This window comes from Numenius arquata, chromosome 2 (assembly GCF_964106895.1).
Source record: "Numenius arquata chromosome 2, bNumArq3.hap1.1, whole genome shotgun sequence".
Lineage (NCBI taxonomy): Eukaryota > Metazoa > Chordata > Aves > Charadriiformes > Scolopacidae > Numenius > Numenius arquata.
The window spans coordinates 70,702,770-70,720,204 of record NC_133577.1 but is presented as its reverse complement, the minus strand read 5'-3'; the positions used below and the strand labels follow the sequence as shown (position 1 = coordinate 70,720,204).

The 17,435-nt window shown below is 41.3% G+C and overlaps 1 protein-coding gene across 1 annotated transcript in view; it reads right to left on the bottom strand.

Moving 5' to 3' along the window:
* The window catches only part of TBXAS1 (thromboxane A synthase 1), a 233,858-nt gene extending 216,751 nt beyond the window's left edge, over positions 1-17,107 (bottom strand). Inside the window, exon 1 of the mRNA XM_074166688.1 lies at positions 17,010-17,107. Within this exon, the coding sequence (XP_074022789.1) occupies positions 17,010-17,107 (98 nt within the window). The remainder of the gene's footprint in view (positions 1-17,009) is intronic.
* Positions 17,108-17,435: the final 328 nt, after the last annotated feature.

The following is a 17,435-nucleotide window of genomic DNA, read 5'->3' as shown; positions in this document are numbered from 1 at the left end:
AGGGCTCCAACTAAAACTTTTTTCTAGGCTTGTGGTTGCTAGGTAGAACTGAAGCAATCTCAAAATCCCAAAACCTATTAGGAAGTAAAGACTTGTTTATGGCTTAAATAGCAAAAGGGAAAGTCCTCAGGGTTAAGGTTCCCCCCCAAAAAATAACTGCACAATATTTTGGAGTTTGAATAATGAATTTAAGCATTCAAAATCTTGCAGTTGTGGATTCTGCCCATGGCAATAGCATGCAAGTGTAAGAGGCTTTCCCAGCCACCTGGAAAGATAACACCCACCCCCAGCAGCAACCCATCCCTCAGAGATGGCCAGATGGTTGTCTCAGCAAAGAGACAGGTCTCTAAAAGTAAGGACTTGCGCCAGTGGAAAGTCTCCTATTCTCCGAGAGACACGTTTTCTGCCAAAACTGAGAAAGATTCCCCCAACACTTCTGTTCCCAGCATTCACACACTGAACAGTAGGGATGACGATTATTTAGGAGGTTTGGCTGTTACCGGAGCATTCTGTGGAAAAGCAGTGACATTTCTACTGCAGAATAAGCTTCCCAAGACTACCTACAATGCTGGGATATACAAGCCCCGGAATTGATTCAATGCTGGTAATCCTGCTGGGACTGCCACAGAGACCTGTCTCCTCCAAGTTAAAGTATATAAAGTGAATTTATTCTGCTCTGTATTTCAGAGCTCACACTTCAATTTAGAGCAACTCCACAGAGTTCAGTGGTGCTGCTCTTGCTTTACAGCAAGGTAATAAAGATCATAATCAAGCCTTCTATGCTCTTAAGATATTTCTTACTTGGTTTTGTTAGGAAAGGTATATTCCTCTCATCAGAAAGGCATGCATAGTTAGATAGCACATTGTGTAAAGGTTATTTCTCTTGATGTGGCTGGCTCTGACTTTAACTGGGGCATCTGAGCACCCTTACAGACTAAACATGAACAACAAAATGTTCTTCATGGATGAAAACTAATTTAAAAGCATCCATTTAACATGCATTTGGCAGTTCAAAGAATGCTGGTTGCTTGCTTCCTTTTAGACAGTGAGGTTAATGGCCCTTCAAAAACAACTCTAAAATATGCTGTGGTGGCACACCATAAGTAATGAGGGCTGCGAGTCCCTTTTTAATTCCTTTTTGGTAGTCAAGAGTAAGGGAAATGAAGGTTTCAGGACTTTATCTCCTCTTCATCTTTTTGTGCATGCACATGCAAGTGTCATGCTTCATACACCAAAGCAAAGCCAGAGCTACACCAACATTCACCTATGGCACTGCCGAACTCCCTGTTCTGCCCAGGGATTCCTGACCCAAATCATGACTATCTGGTGGTCAGAAAAAAAAAAAAAAAAAAAAAAATCATGTTTGCATATCTAAGTTTATCAGAATTAGTCTGAGTAATAATCTTAAAAGTCTGAGGAAAAGGAAATGAAGTTATAAATGAACAGCACAGCTAAACTAATGAAGAGATATACCATTCATGTCAGTGTTCCTTGTAATATTGAATGAAAGAAAAAAAAATGAGCGAACAACAATTTGTTAGAAATGTGTGTTAAGACACACATTTGCAAGAGTTTGTGTTTTACACAACCGTTTAAGGCCAAATTTCACGTTTCAGTCCAAGCAATCTCCTAAACCATAACTGAGTTTACACCTGATTCTGAAACACAGTCAAAATTAAACCTATCATAAATTCAGGAGCTGAAGAAACAACCAGACCAAAAATGATGCCTCAGCTGGGACTTTGGCTGAGGAGAACCCCAATTTGTTCTTCACCTCTTCAAAGAAATTAACTCATTGCTGAAGGGATGGCCCTAATTACTGGGCCTCTAATTTGATTTGTTTTCCGTTTTAGACACAGCATGCACCACCTCAAAAATATTTTTAAAGGAGAGATTTGCACATAGGAAATAGAAATGATAGCCAATTGATAGTTGGAAGGAAATCATAGTTTCCCATTCTTTCTGACATGCAAGTCCTAGATTTAAAGTGAAATTGCAAAAACACAGACATGGTTTCCATCTAAGAAAGAAGCCAGTTTCTCTGAATGTTGTATTTTCAGAGTTGAACACATCCATCTTCAGACAAGTTGCTAGCCAAGTTGCACCACATATTTCCATGCATTTTTGAGGACTGCTAAGGTTGCATTTGATAGTCATTGGTAGGCAATGTTTTGTCTGAATAGACATTGTCCATACAATGCACACATTTGATAAAAAGTATATTAATTTTGAAAACTCCACTATTCTATGAGATACTACCCTGCGGTTTCAACTGAATAAGGTTTCATAAACAGTTCAGAAAGAGGAAGGCTAGTGTGAAACTAATTTAAAGGGAATAAATCCTCTGAAAACTATTAATTACACCACGTACCACCAAAATCCCCTAATAAAAGCATGGCAGTCAGAATGTGTCAACTGGCTGGAGCAAAGGGGCCAGTGGATACCCCAGGGAAGGGATCTGGCCCCAGGTACTGTGGCCTGGTTGGCTGGCAGGCAAGCACTTTTGGCATGCTGGGGAGCTGTGCAAGAGGACAGGCAGGCATGATCAGGCTTGGCAAGATTAGGTCAAGTGAAATATCGCATACACCTGATTGCACAAATCACATCACTGACAATCTCCATCAATTTATCATCAGCCTGAGCATTCAGAGTTTCACCATCCTTATACAGATCCTCAACTGAACAAATAGGCATGACCCACTGAGGTCTGATCCTGTGGCTCTAAGAGAGCCTGTGTTACCTGCAGCCACCCAAGTGAAATGCTCTTCCTAGATGAAGAGAATACAGCCTAGCATCTACCTCGGATCGTGACTGGATCAGTCCCTCCATCAGGGAGGAAAAAAACCCACCACCAGAGGGTTGACTTACATGGGTTGAAGTTCATTGACTTATCTCTGCAAATGGAAGCACTGAGCTCTGCGCTTGGGCTGTTTAAACAAACTTCTGCTCAAGTACAGACTCCTAGTTCTCCCAAGTCAGTAGTGACTTGAAGTTCTGAAGTTCCTCTCGCTCAACAGTTTTAATAGCTTATACAAAAATAAAAAATAAAAAAATCACACGATGGTCTTCATCTACTATTTAGCACCTGGTTACGCTTTAGCTCAGTTCCAGGCAGAAAGTGATAGAGCCCACAGGTCAAGACAGGGCATGGGGAAAGCCATTGATTAATTGCTCTTTTATAGATCTTTTAATATCCAGGCGCTAGAAATTCTGTAATACTCAGGAGCTGCTGTCTAGATTCAGTGTGACAAGACTCAGTGATGTGCTATTGTCAATAAGTACACACACTTCATGCTTACTTGCTTTACTTAAAGTACAAATCATAAATAGTTGTATGTGACAAATTCCCCAGTATTGAACCTTCACGGCTGCCAAGCAGCATGCTGCAGAACAGAACAAGGAGGGCTATAATTTTCTTTTCTTCGTTTTGTTATTTGACCTTCAGTTTCTCAGTTGTCCTTGGATCAGTCTGGAACTAAATATAGTCCTTTTGGCTTTATTTATATGTTTAACCCAAAGCTATCTACGTGTGTTAAGGGACTATCATAACACTGTTGTAAATTATTTTAACAGTTTATTTTAAATTGGAAAATGTGGTTTTTGAAAAACCATTGTCAATTAGTTACGATTCCACAAACTCCTACCAACTCTCTTGTGCTTTGTAACAGTTTGCTCACAGCCCACAAGACAAAGCCTCCAACTTGCTCAGGGAAAGCTCTTGAAACTGTCCAGCCTTTTAAAATGCTGACTGATCATTAAATTAACACATTGATAATGATTTTGGCCACCAGCTATTTACAGATGCAATGCAATTTACAAATGAAAAAAACAGACACATAGATGGATCAGCTGTATCCTTGAGGATCAACAGTCATCAGGGCTGAAACATCCCCTAGTGCACTATATCTCTACAAACTATTTGGAACAGGAACCAAAACCACCACACTCAACTGAAAGTGTCTGACTACATACAGTAATTCCTCCTGAACTGAGCAATATATTTTTCAGTCAAAAGGTCTTTGCCAAGCAAGGAAAAGACAAAACAGTCACTGTAACGATCCTCCCTGAAACCTCGAGAAAGGACATTTTCCGCCCCAGGTAGTGGTTCTGTGGTATGTCTGCCAACTACGGAGCTACACAGAACAATGAAGAGTTGGGTAGGTGGGTGGGTGGACAGACGGATAGCTGGGCACACATACATGCACACAATTTGTATCACGTAAGAGCAATTTCCCTTATATCATCACAATTCTGCAAACAGCATCTATTTTATTTTATTTACATAACCAGTGTGAGCAACTTCAGAGAAGGATTTATGGTGCAGCTTGGGTTTCTGTGTGGGTTGCTCTTTTACTCTATCAATATTATGTTTAGCAGCATTTTTTCAGTCAAAAAAAAGGTCTATGTGAAAGTTGAAAGGCGAGAGAATTATTTCTAACTGTTCTCAGGTACGAAAAAAAACCCAACACTTTTATCACTGTTCTAAGCAATAGAAGCCAAATTCAGGCCATGAATTTAAAGGGCTTACACTAGTAAATCAGCTTAGAGCTGTTATTTAAGAGTTCAGAATTTCTCGAAGAATGAATGAGACAAGTTGTCCACATAAACTTTACCAAAACATTTTTAAATTTTACAGTCAGCTCTATAACTTGGCACAAAATAGTGTCACTCAGAAAAACAACCAGCCATTGCCACCACCAACAAGAATTCTGACTGTTAACCACCTCCATTTAAAGAAAAATTTTCAAAATAACTGAGCACCTAAAATATTTTGCTTCTTTGAAAAAAAAAAAAAAAGTCAGCTCTGTTACAAGGCTTACCTTTTGTTTCCTAAAAGCTCCGAGTTCGAACTCCATAGATGTTACAAGTCTAAATGCTTAGGCATAAGCAAATCACCTTGGGAAACACATTCCAAAACACAAGTTTTAAAAAATTGATTCATGTGCACTTGGCAGTCAGTGAAATTTCTACTGACCTTTTGTTGCTGCTCCCTAACTTTCCCAGGGCAATTGCACAAAGTAAATGGAACCGAGTTCTCCAGAGAGTTTGAGACCCTGTCTTAATGATACAGTAAATCCAGGTTTAGGGCAAGAAGCCTTTGCTCAAAACCATCCCAGCTACACCACCCAAAGCATTGATCTCATAGGAATAAGCTCTGTAAACTCACATTTGTTAATACGAAAAGTGAATTTTGAACCAGATCAGGTACAGCCTATTTTCTCCCGGCAGCATCATAGCAGAAATGGTATAAATTACTTGTCTTGCACTCCAATAATTAAATCAAAATTGTCTCACGTGCCCACTCTGGTCCAGATCAGATCTGCCTTAGCAAATGATCCAGGGCTGACGAGTGTGAACCCGCAGCCCAAGTGCCGCAATGACAGATAGTGGAGTGCTGTGTGGAGACTGCAGTTTTTCAAAAACACAGAACAACATATCAACCACAGAATGAAGATATACAAGGCAAAACCAAGGCGGTGTCATAAAATATATTCAGGGTCAATAGCTAACGTCCCTGTTATCAAAGTTCTATTGGTTTTACCCAAGGTTATTTCCTTAGCTGCCAGAAGTCATTTGGCTAGAGATGGGATAAGGGGGTTGCTCTGGGCACCGAGTGCAATCTATCCAAGGATCAGATCAGTTATGTTCTGCTACTTTCTTAGAAGCTGTTTGTTCCAAATCACTTGCTACATATTTATAGATATAAATATAAATGTATACATATGTTTATGCATACATGTACACACACAGGGTATTTACACAAAAGCTCTCAGGAGCTTTTTGGATGAGAAACCACAGTATTTTCCTTCAGTTCTAAACTACACTTTATCAAAACGACCAGAAGAAGCGTTGCCAAATTTTATTGCCCTCCTGCCCCTCTGCTAGCTCCAAGTTCCTCCATGTCTCAGAGGCTACCGACTATTTATGGAAAAAAGACAGCCCTTTAACCTAGCAATGCTCGAATTTTTATCAGCTTTCCCTGCCCCTGCAAGGATAAATACTACCCCCCCGGGCCCCAGTTTGGGAACATCTGGCTTAGCCACCTTCCTCCTGTACAGAAGCACATCTCGGGGCAGGGAGATGAGCAGAAAGATGCTGCTGAGATAGAGACACCTGCAGCTGCATCTCTGCCAGGGGCTGACCTGCAACTATTTCCAAGCACGTGAGACCTCACCAACCACTTTATCTACCAGCTCCTCATCCAGCACCCTGTGATCTTTCCCATGCATGATCTCCTTCCATGGCCATTCACCTGAGCCTCTCAACTGTTCACTGCAGCCAAACAAAAGCAGGAAACCAAGAGGTGCTATCAACCAAGGGCTTCCAAGAGGCTAGAGGGACCATTTCTCCTTACCTTCCACCAGGCTCATTCCCGCAACAGGCTTGTGCCGGGCCACAAAGCCATGGCAGCACCTCACTGACACAGGGACACATACATTCCAAACGTGTTTTGGCTGTACCCTCATGCCCCCATGTTTATGATGCACTCAAACTCACTGCTTCTGCCCCTCATCCTCCCACGACAATAGCCCGAACCCATTCGGAGTGAAGACACAGCAGCTGTGACTGCAGAGCTCCTCCAGCATATTCTGGTGCATTGCTAAACTATAAGCTATTAAATAAACCAAACATCTCGACTCTATTAGTAAACTTATTATTACAGCATTGTAAAAGAAAAAATGTGAGGGTTTTTTTTTTTTTTTTAAAATGGAGCTGCCACTGTCTGGAGGAAACCTGTGTTCTCCACACACAGAAAGGCACACACGTATTTCATATGGTGCATTGCAAGCTGCACAGAATAGAAAGCAGCTGGAGGAAAATGGCTATAGAGAAATGGTTCTCCTGGGCATCATCTGTTGATTTGTTTTGTTTATAGAAGGAATGAGATTTTTATCTCTGCTCAAAATATAAAATGCTTCCATGGCACTGAGCTCACTGCTTGGCTATGCTCTCACTCAGGAACGTAAATAAAAAGGGGGGAAGGAGAAAGAACAGGTTTTAGTGCATAGAATCCCTAGCAGTGTCAAAAATTATATAGAAAAATGTCCATCAGTGATACACTCAAAGCCTGAAAGAGGAACTGAGCCACCATCTATCATGGAAATGAAGGTCTTCTTACCATCCTTCTTAATAGCTTGCCTCTACTAAAGCTGAGGAGGCAGGTAGGGACAAACTACTCAAATCCCAAGTCTCAAATCCCAGCCTGAGTCTTGGCAGGATGAACATCCTTACACTGTAAATACACCCGTCCTTACAAGATTCATGGACTGTGAAGGCAGAAATTCTTACAGCCCTTCCAGTATCTTGTGCCCACAGTCGATACTCCGAGCTCTCTCTGCAACCTTGTTCTGGGGAGGTTCCTCGCTCCTCTGTGCCTGACACTCAAATTCTGATGGTCTCTTTCATTTAACAACAGGGCTCTGTGACCTAGGAGAACACCAGACAACTGGTTTTCCACTTAAGTTGATAGCACTTACATTTGTATTAAGCAAAAGTCATATCTCAGGAAAGAAAACAAATTGTGAAACTGCTAAATAAGTACTGCTAATAATTTAAACTTTTTAAAGTTTAAAAACATCCCTACTGAGGATGGTGCCCAGACTGTGAGAAATGGCCCGAAGTCTAAAACTTCCTGGTAGACAAAGTCTAAAATACTATTCTTCTGAGATCTGAAAGGCTCAAGGTTTATTGCCATAGCTAGGAATAGTTATCACGAAACTGAGGATCCTTTATCTTTGCCCCACCTATTCTTAGCTCTTAAGAGAAGATGGGAGACAGCAGGCCAGATACATATTTGGAAGTGAAGGCTGCTGAATGTCACTCCAGAACAGCCCTGCTTCACTAGCTACAGAGTGGATCTAAAGTCTTTCTGGAACCACCAAGGGGTGCTTGCTCAGCTTAAAGCTGTCTTGTCTCTCTCACTGGGACAGAATTCTGACCTGACTGGCCACTGAGGAAATATTTGGGCAACTCAGAGTCCCATGCTGGGTGAATACATTATAACTTTCAGAGACATGAAAAAAAATCCACAACATTAGTGTTTTACTCACTGAAATAAACATACAGCTTCTCAGTTTTCCTGCCATTAAGCCTACACTGAGGTCTCTCTTGGAGAGGTTGCTGCATCTCAACCTGTGATGAGTATTCAGAAAATCTTAAAATTGAGGTTTGTTAAAGTCTTCAGAGAGCAAACAGATGACATCAATATTTTAAGAGGTGGAAGGAGGCCCTTGCAGTCTTGACCACCATCACCTTCTGTCCCTCATACTAGCATGCAACACATTGAAGATCCTTTAGTTGCTCCTTCGTCTCCCAGGGTGGCTATATTTCATGTCTTTCCCACATTTCAAACCACGTGCTTCTATGACCTCTTCATCTTGTTATAGCTCTATTGAGAGGGTGTTTACATAAAAGCTCTTTGGAGCTTTTAGGATGAGAAACCACAAACATGCATGGACAGATTATATCAGATTTATTGCTACTGAATAAGTTAAAAGAATACTTAGGGTTACAGGTTCAAAACTCCGCCAATAGTTCTCATCTAAGAACATTCATACAGCAGGAGCTTATGATCATACAGTTACCAGTTAACCATCTCCTCTAGAGTCCACTGCCTTTTCATCCTTCCCATACCCCTCAACCCCCAACAAGTATCACAAGGTTTCTCCCAGCTGAAAGGAACTATTCTCTCCAAGGCAGTAGACTTCATTTTGTCAACACAAGCATGCAGCCACTGCCCCATGCCCGGCTCCCAACATACATCTTGATTCAGCTCCTTTCCTCCAGCCTCAACTTTCCCCAAATACACTTGGCCTCAGTCTGGAGCAACCCACTTCAAATTCGTATAGAATCATATCCTTCTCTTCCCACCCACTCTTCCCAGCCCTTCTCCAGCCATTGCTGGGCATTCTGCTTCTTTTCCTTCCCAACGAACAAACCAATATAACAGGTTTTGCCCTTTCCCTTGTTTGTTGCTTCCTAGCTCCCCCGACAACCCCACCAGTTCTGAAGAACTGCAGAAGCAGCAACTGGCCAGGGAAGAAACTGTCAGAGGAATGGAGATGAAGAATCTACCACATGCTAGATGACCCTGGCATTAAAACTCTTGTATCCCTATTGACCTGCACAGTCTCTCCAGCCATAGAAAATAGACGTAAAATAAACAAGCAGAACTTTAAAGAAATTGTTGCCAGCGTAAGTAATGGCACATAAAATGCGGGAATAAAGAAATAGACATTGAACACCATTTTCTCAAGCTCCTCCACTATTCCTGTGAAACAGCAGCATTTCCAGACCCAAACCAGAAAATACTTTGAGCTCTTTCTGCTGGCTGTTTCTCAGCAGTTAGCACACACTGAGCTCATGGAACAGTAAACTTTGTTTTCAATGGGGAAAGAAGCCAAAAACAAACCTAGGGAGATAACGGAGAGAAAAATCAATCTAAAGGTTTCGGGTATGTCAAGGGGAACTGATAAAAGACAATCTCTCAAAAATATGTCAATATTTTATTTTTAAATATTTAAATTTAGATATTTTAAATAGTTCTCAGACAGCTCCATTAAATACTGTATAAAACTTCCCTACAGAAGAACAAGGGATGGCAATCAAAGGCATTAATTACTGGTGAGCCAGCAATGAGGACAAAACACACTGAACACTGTTACTGAACAAGCCTGATACAAAGACAAAAAGGAGTGAAGAAGAATACAGGCAACTTTATTCTAATGATGGGAGCAGCGTTGAAGGAGACGGGAGGAAGGAGAACACAGATTTACTTTTCAGCACTCTGAGGAAGTCTAATCTGTCAAAACTGCCCATTGATTTACCTTCCTATTTAAGAAGGAGCACAGCCAGGCTGGCAGGACACTTGGTCCGCTACCTGAAAGATGCAGAGTGACAACTCCACGCCCCTTGGAGCACATGAGTATGCAAAACTAGTCACCACAGTGCAAGGCGGCCACAGGAACTGCCAATATGTTCCCCTGGGGTTCAGAGGAGAGCAGAGTTCATGGCACTGTTTGGAGGAATTGAAGCAGACCTGAGAGGCCCCTCTGAGCCTGGTGATTAAATGCACAGACACAGCAAAAGACAGCCGCTGCACAATGCGATGGAGTGCCCCACTGGTCACTGAGGCAGAGCCTTCTCTTTAAGGAGGTTGTTTACATGGCCTTCTTTCATCATCTCATTTCAATTCCATTTAAAGCACCAAGAGCAGCGCGTTAAGTTCCTCAGGTTCCTCATACAGTCAGTAGATGGAGGCAGGGGCTCCTACAAGGTAATTCAGAGCTCCCAAAATTAGTTTGTGAGGTGCCTGAATATCCCCAAGATAAACAAAACCTGCCCCAAGGCAAACAGCAGATCAGAAGTTAAAACCAAAGTGCTAGCCCAGAAGAGCTAAATGAAGCTCCAGAGAAGACTCCTAAGCAGAAGCTGCCTGATGGAGAAATCAGAATAATTTCCCCCTTGCCAGTCTCTCCTGCCTGTGCAACCCAGTCCAGATCAGACCCAGTCCATTCCAAGCCCTGCAGGAAAGGAAAGGGGAAACGGGTTTGCTCAAGGGCTGTGTCCAGCTTCTGTTGTCCTAGCAGCATTTGTGAGCGTTAACCAGCTTCGCAGCATGCTCTATTGGACACTAGATCTGGAGACGATGCCAGAAGATAGGTCAATATGCTTGTTTCATGAAAGGAAGCTAACATATCCCTGTAGATCTACCTTAACATACTATTAACACTGTAATCTCCGTGCACTAAAACCAAATTGTGCTTGAGGGATTTTTATGGGGAGAGGCATGAAAAGGCCTAGGGAAAAAGGAAGACAGCGAGGAATGAATAGCTGGAGATTTACTCCTTTACACAGAGTTGTTATGGTAAAATGCACATTCACAAAAGCCAAAAAAAAAAAAACCCAAACCAGGAAGCACTTGAAGGTCTTCAAATAAACACAACTGGCCATGTGATCTCTAAATTTAAAAAAAAAACTACAAACACCAAACTTGAATGTAAGAGGCATATGAGCTTTGCAGTGAGGTGCAAGCAGCACAGCACCAAAGGCTGAGCTATGTTTATCAGGATAACCAAGGTGTTATAACAGCCTCTGAGGACAACTCAGAGAATTTAACTCTTGAAGCTGCAAAAGTTATGATGGAAAACTGTCCTAACTCTCCCAAAAAAATAAAAGAATTTTGTTCTAAAAGCAGCATAATCAGGGCACTGAGTGAACTTCATTCTGGATGATCAAATCTACCTTATTTTCAGAGAAAGAAAGTATTTAGTCATTTGTGGCCTGGCACTTTTCCAAGTTTTAATTCAGTAGCTTACTCTGCTCCTTCTCAGGCTCACCTAGAGATGCTTGATTTAGCTCAAAGAGGAGGCCATATATTGCACAGCTGTGCGATCAAATTATGTTTGACACATTAGTGGGAATTCCAGATTTGCTTGTTGTAAAGCTGCGTGACAAAGACAATTCCAAATACGTTAGTTTTTAATGTCATCAACAGCAGTTCGCTGATGTTTCCTGTTGAGTCAGATCCTTCTAGCTTTCATAAGCCATTTGAATGAAGGAGAGGAAAGCAGAAAATGACTTCCAGTGGCATAATAGCCACATCAGGAAAAAAACAGCTGGGGTTAACAGAATATATAAAAAAAAATAAAACTTCCCTGCTATCTGACCCTGTAAACCTGATGTGGGGTTCACTGCAAACTGAGAAGCTACAAGGTTGTAATAAGGGAAGACTCTTTAGGGACCACAACCTTAGAGCCCAGCTCTGAGGTCAGCCACCGCTGTGGGAGGGATGTGGAAGATGGAGTAGCATTCAGCAGGCAAAGCCCAGCACTCACCACCTGTGGAGCTGTGCCTTCTGCCAGCGGTGAAAACAAGCATGCTTTGACATTCGAGGATTAGGATGCCTCTCTGAACCTCTCAACTCAACGAGCCTGACATGAGAGCAGAGCTGTACATCTTCATGGATCTATGTTGATGCTCCATACCCAGGCCTGTTTCCACCTATAGTGCTCCTTGCAGCCCTGTACCTTTCATGACAGCAGTGACAGCTGGAAAAGTTTGGGCCTGCCTAACCACCCACAGTTGGTGCTCCTTTCAGAAAGGATCCAAGTTTTGTACTGCCTGATACTGGATCTGTCTGGAAGCATTATTTGGATTAGGGAGAGGAGCATTAGGGAGAATAACCTGCTCACTCTGTACCTGTACTCAAACTGTAAGACAAGAGGTCTAGCAATCTTTTGTAAATACTAATTTTTTGAGGAGCAAAAAATGCTGCAAGACCTAGTTTTAGGTGGCAACTAGCTGAAAAAAAGCCAACAAAACCTGAGATCTATTTGATCTCAGTTTTGCCTAACTCAAGCCCAAATAGCAAGGTTCTGCAAAACCAGAATGAAGTTTTGAGACAAATTATGTCTAAACTTTCTCTTTCAGAGTGCTTTCCGAAACCACAGATGTAAAATAGTGCCAAACAAGCAACAGTATTGTAGTCACCTATATCAAAATACAACCTGTCCTGAGATTAACTTCTGATGTGGTCTGGTGCAGGTATGATACCAACTGATGAACTCTAACACGTCATCTCCCATGTCTAAGTATATCCTGCATCTAAGTGTATGAAAATGTCTACCCTTAAGGCCAGAGGAAAAGAATATTAAGTTTAATTTTCATTCTTTTTGATCAGAGACTGCAAATGCTTTGGATTAGGATTGACCTGTTATGCAATGGGTGGACAGCGTCCAGATCTCTCACTCTCATTATACATTTCTGTAACACAAGTGATCATTAATATTACTTCAATGTAAAAATGGCATCTTTCTGAATAATTTAGCTTTTTAGAAACAGACAAGAACATGCTAGTGTATGTTTTGCTATGTTTGAAAGCATGCAATTAGATGCATTTCTTACAAACATAAACAAACACCTCCCATCCAACCTCCATGTTTCTAAAAAAGCCCAGGTTTGTTTAGACAAGGAGTTGATAAACCAGTTTGAACACAGGTATCTGAATGACGTGACAGCTTCTTCATAATGCTAAGCTTATGGTACATTAAACTTTAAAGCAAGATAAACTCCTGCTTTCATTTTATCAAACATCTTCCCAGACAGCAAAAAGAAAGACACAAAGCAATGTTTGCAGCTAAAGCCAAGCATGGGATACCCGACTCAGCGTATGTTTGAAATGAAAATGAACAATATGTTGCATAGATATACTACTGTATTTTTCAATAGAGAATATCACTGGGATTTGTAAATGTTAACCTCATTCCTCCCTTAAGTGTTTGTTTTTATTTCATGCCTGAAGGAAAACCCTGAGATTCACAGAGATTAAGCGAATAGAGACAGCAGTACTTGCAATTGTGAAAGAAACTGCTCTTCAAAGAAACTGCTCTGATAATCATTTGGCTAGTAGGAATCACAGGGGGTGGGAGGCACATGGACAAGAGATTTTTTAAGAGTACTCAGTGCTATGCCACTGGTATTACTCAGCTTTATGTATTTAGCCATATTATGCCTTTTTGTGGTCAGTAAAGCAGTAATTTCATTGTCTATCACAACAGTAATGAGGTAGCAAGAGCCATTGAACAACTCATGATAGGAAGTCTGCAAGAAGAGATTTTAACCTACTGAGAGCAAGTAGTAAGGATGGGGAGGGTAGCAGGCAGCTAAGTCCTTCAGGAATGGGGGACAGCAAGCAGCCTTGAGCACACAGAATCATAGAATAGTTTGGGTTGGAAGCGACCTTTAAAGGTTATCTAGTCCAGCTCTCCCTGCAATGAGCATTAACATCAGTAACAGATTACCAAAAATGCAACCTCAGGGTTGTTCCTCCCATTTCAAATCTAAAGAGACTATGTACACAAAAGCTTCTCTGTTCTTTCTACTACCAACATTAAACCAACTACCTTAAAAAGCCTCTCCTTATAGCTGACTTAAGGTCATGTGGAAGATAAATGCTGAGACATTATAGGCGCTGAATTTTCCACTGACTTAAAATTGACACAAACTACAAGCAACGCCTTCATATTACACTGACGACAACACATGAGAAGTCAGAGGTGTGCTATTAGAGGATTTTTAACAGAGCTATTGATGATCTTTCATTGGACCATAAATAACAGTCTAAAAAAAAATAAATTACCAAACCATCAAAGTTTCCTCCTAAGACCTGTATCTTCTGTACAAGTTTGGTTTTACGCAGCTACAGCCTCTCCTCTTTCCCAATCAACCCTTCCTTCTCTCCCTGCTTCTTATGACCTCACCTTACCCAAAAATGCAAAGAGATTGGTCTTATCACAACTGAGCAAGATACCACCTGCCAGCTGAACTGAGATAAGTCACATCTGGCCTTACAATACACATGCTAACAGCAACTGAGGCTGAGCTGACACATAGCAGCTCAAGGCTGTCATTTAAACCATGTAGTAGACCCATCCACAAAAATCACGCTAAGGAAATAGCTCAATAACACAATGGTTGCCCTCATCGTGTTACTATTCCAGTGTGCATTAGATCTATCGACTCTCTACCTGCAACTGCCTTCTGTTTAGCCTGTAAGCCTTTTTCAGCCAACAAGGTGGACAAAACTGCCTATTCTTTGTGCTCACACAACAGTTGACACAATATGACCCCAATCAATCATAAGCTCCTACCATAACAAAATTTACAACAGCAAATATTCGTTCCTCCCTTCCCCTATGACTGCCCTTCTGAAAAGACACAACACTGGCAGAAAAAACTAGAAAAAGAAAAATTCAGAAGTTATTAAAAATGAGAATAAGGCTTAGAATGAAAACGTCAAAGGAACTTGAAGAGTTATTACTTTATTATTACTCTTGCCATACATAACACTTGTGTTTTCTGACTCCTAGAAGAGCCAGACAATTGAGTATGTTTTTATTACAATCATATTGCATTCTCTAGCATTAGAGATCTGCATTTCTATTGGCAACCCTTTCTGTACTCTTTAAATTATTCCTTGAACCCAAGGTTTCAGCCATGAATGAAGCAAGCTGTGAGCATGCACTGGTTTTTACCCATTTGTTTAAACAGACATGCAGTATCAAAAACTTTATAAAAAACAGACTCTCAAATGAATAGGTTGCCAGGTCTGAACAAAAACCACCCCACTTGCAGATGTGCTTCAAGACATTAACCTTACCGCTTCAGTCACTGCATTTTACAGAAATAAATGGATCTGCATAGCTTAGCCAGCAGGCAAACCTACCTGTGTTGCCCAGCGTATTTCATTGCAAGTTTAAGAAACACCAGCTTCTCACTGGAAGAGTGACCTATAGACACCTGTATTTAATAAGCTACTTAAAAATCAACCTGTACCTGTAGATCAACAATATTGGTTAGTAATAACCATTGGCAGGTAAGAGTATAAAACACTTTCTCATATAAAAGTCCAGCTTCCTTTATTTCATGCCTTCACACAACTCATCTTCAGCCCGGAAAGGAGAAACACTGAATGGTGTATCTCTACCATAAGAGAATTTCCCACCTCATTCCCAAATTGGACTTTTTGAAACATAGATGGTAGGCACTCAATTCAGCAGCTGACCATCCACAGCCAGAAGCCTCATTTAACTTTGACTCGTCTGCAATTAGAGCTAGGTTTGTTTATGATAAGACCAAATTCTGCACTAAACTGCCATGTTTACTTCAAGGGGAGAAACAGCCTTCCTTAAATTGAACAAGATAATGAGGCTCTGGAAAACCTTGCACCAGAAAGTACCCTACATTTACACGGAGCAGTTCGGTGTCTTTGGAGACCTCAGCACATCTTGACATGTCCTACATGGAAACATCAGTCTCTTTCAGCTGTCTCACAGGTGGCCAGATCTCACAAGCCAATCTGCTGCATTTCTGAACTGTGGATGTTCCTCTGCCATCCCTCTCATCCCCTTAAGCTTACAAAGATCCGCAGGTCAGCAGGTAAACAGCATGGTTTTACTGAAAGATCTAGTCCTGCCATTCTTTTTCCCCCAAAAAGTTCAAAGGAAGTAGTACTTGGACCTTTGTGATGATTTGTGCAGGTCTTATTAAGAAAGTAGGCTCACCCACCTATTTGATATGGCAATGCACATCAAATATGGGCTTGACTGAAAAAAAATGTCTTTTTTAGTCTCTCTAGACCCTCCCTCAAAACACAAGGAAGTTGGACAAAGCTCAACAGGGTCAAAGAATGAAGAAACATGCAGAAATGATCCATCATTTACATTATTACAGTAATTGTGCTAAACTCAAACCACCATTCTCTTCTAGATTAGCTTTGGGGTTTTCTCAAAGGTTCTCTTTCTACTGCTGTCCCTGAAACACTTTCTTGAACACACAGAAAAAACCTTGGTTGACTGGAAAGCAAGACTTGAAGAGGTATTTGAGTAAAAACAGAAAAGCACTCCCAGTTCAGCTAATTTAATTTCTGAAATAAATTATCTGGACAGGGTGAGGGTTTTCTTAATTTCAGCAGAGCTCACTGCAATGCCTACTGTGCTTACCATTAGGGCTGCTGTTACTCTGATTTGTATCCACTATTCAGTGTGGAAAGAACAAGAGAGGAAATTCAAGCAGCAGTGAAAGTGTCTGTACACTTAAGCTAAGAAACCTGGCAAGGAACAAGTGGGCAGCGTAGTACAGAGAAGAGGCCCAACAAGACCCTGCAACAAGTACTCTGTTTCTTTCTGATCAGCACTTATGTTCCTGCTGCCTACAGAAATTAACAAGAAACCAGCAATAATAAAGTCTTGATTTTGAAGACAGTTTTTGTTAGTAGTTTGTTGGTAAAGGACTTAGAGATTTTTTTTCCTTGCAATATTTTCTCCTAAAAAGCATCATGAGTTTTGTGAATATTTATTTCAACCTCTGCATCCAAACCAGCTCCCCCTTCATGTCCCTTCTAGCCAATTATCTTCCAGTTTCACCTTAAGAATAAAAGGTTCTATAGATGTTGGGAGAGCTTCAGCAGGCGTTGTGTCTGATATGCAGCCCATATGATCATCACTTACCAATACAGCAGGACCAGGAAGACCGCCAATAAAGCCAGGGTGACTGTTGTATTATTCATTTCTGTGGAGACAAATGCCAGGAGATCTACAGGCTCCATTTTCCTCCACTGCAGCTCCAGCCTTGAGCTGTGTGAGTCTGTGTGCAGGGGAAAGTTTCCTCAAGAGTTGATAAAGCCTTCCACAGCTATATGAATGACATCTGCAACAAAACAGGAACCAAGAGACCAAAAACACATCAAGTCAAGTACAGACTGCAAACCCTTCCTGTTCTCATCGACTGTGCACTCTGAAAGAGAACTTGAAGGTTCCCTGAATGGTAGGATGTAGCAATTTCCCCCCGTCCTGCTGTTGTTGACTGTCATGCCAGTAAATATTTACATATGTACTGCTTGAGACATCAGTAATGTCGAATAGGTTTTTAGACGT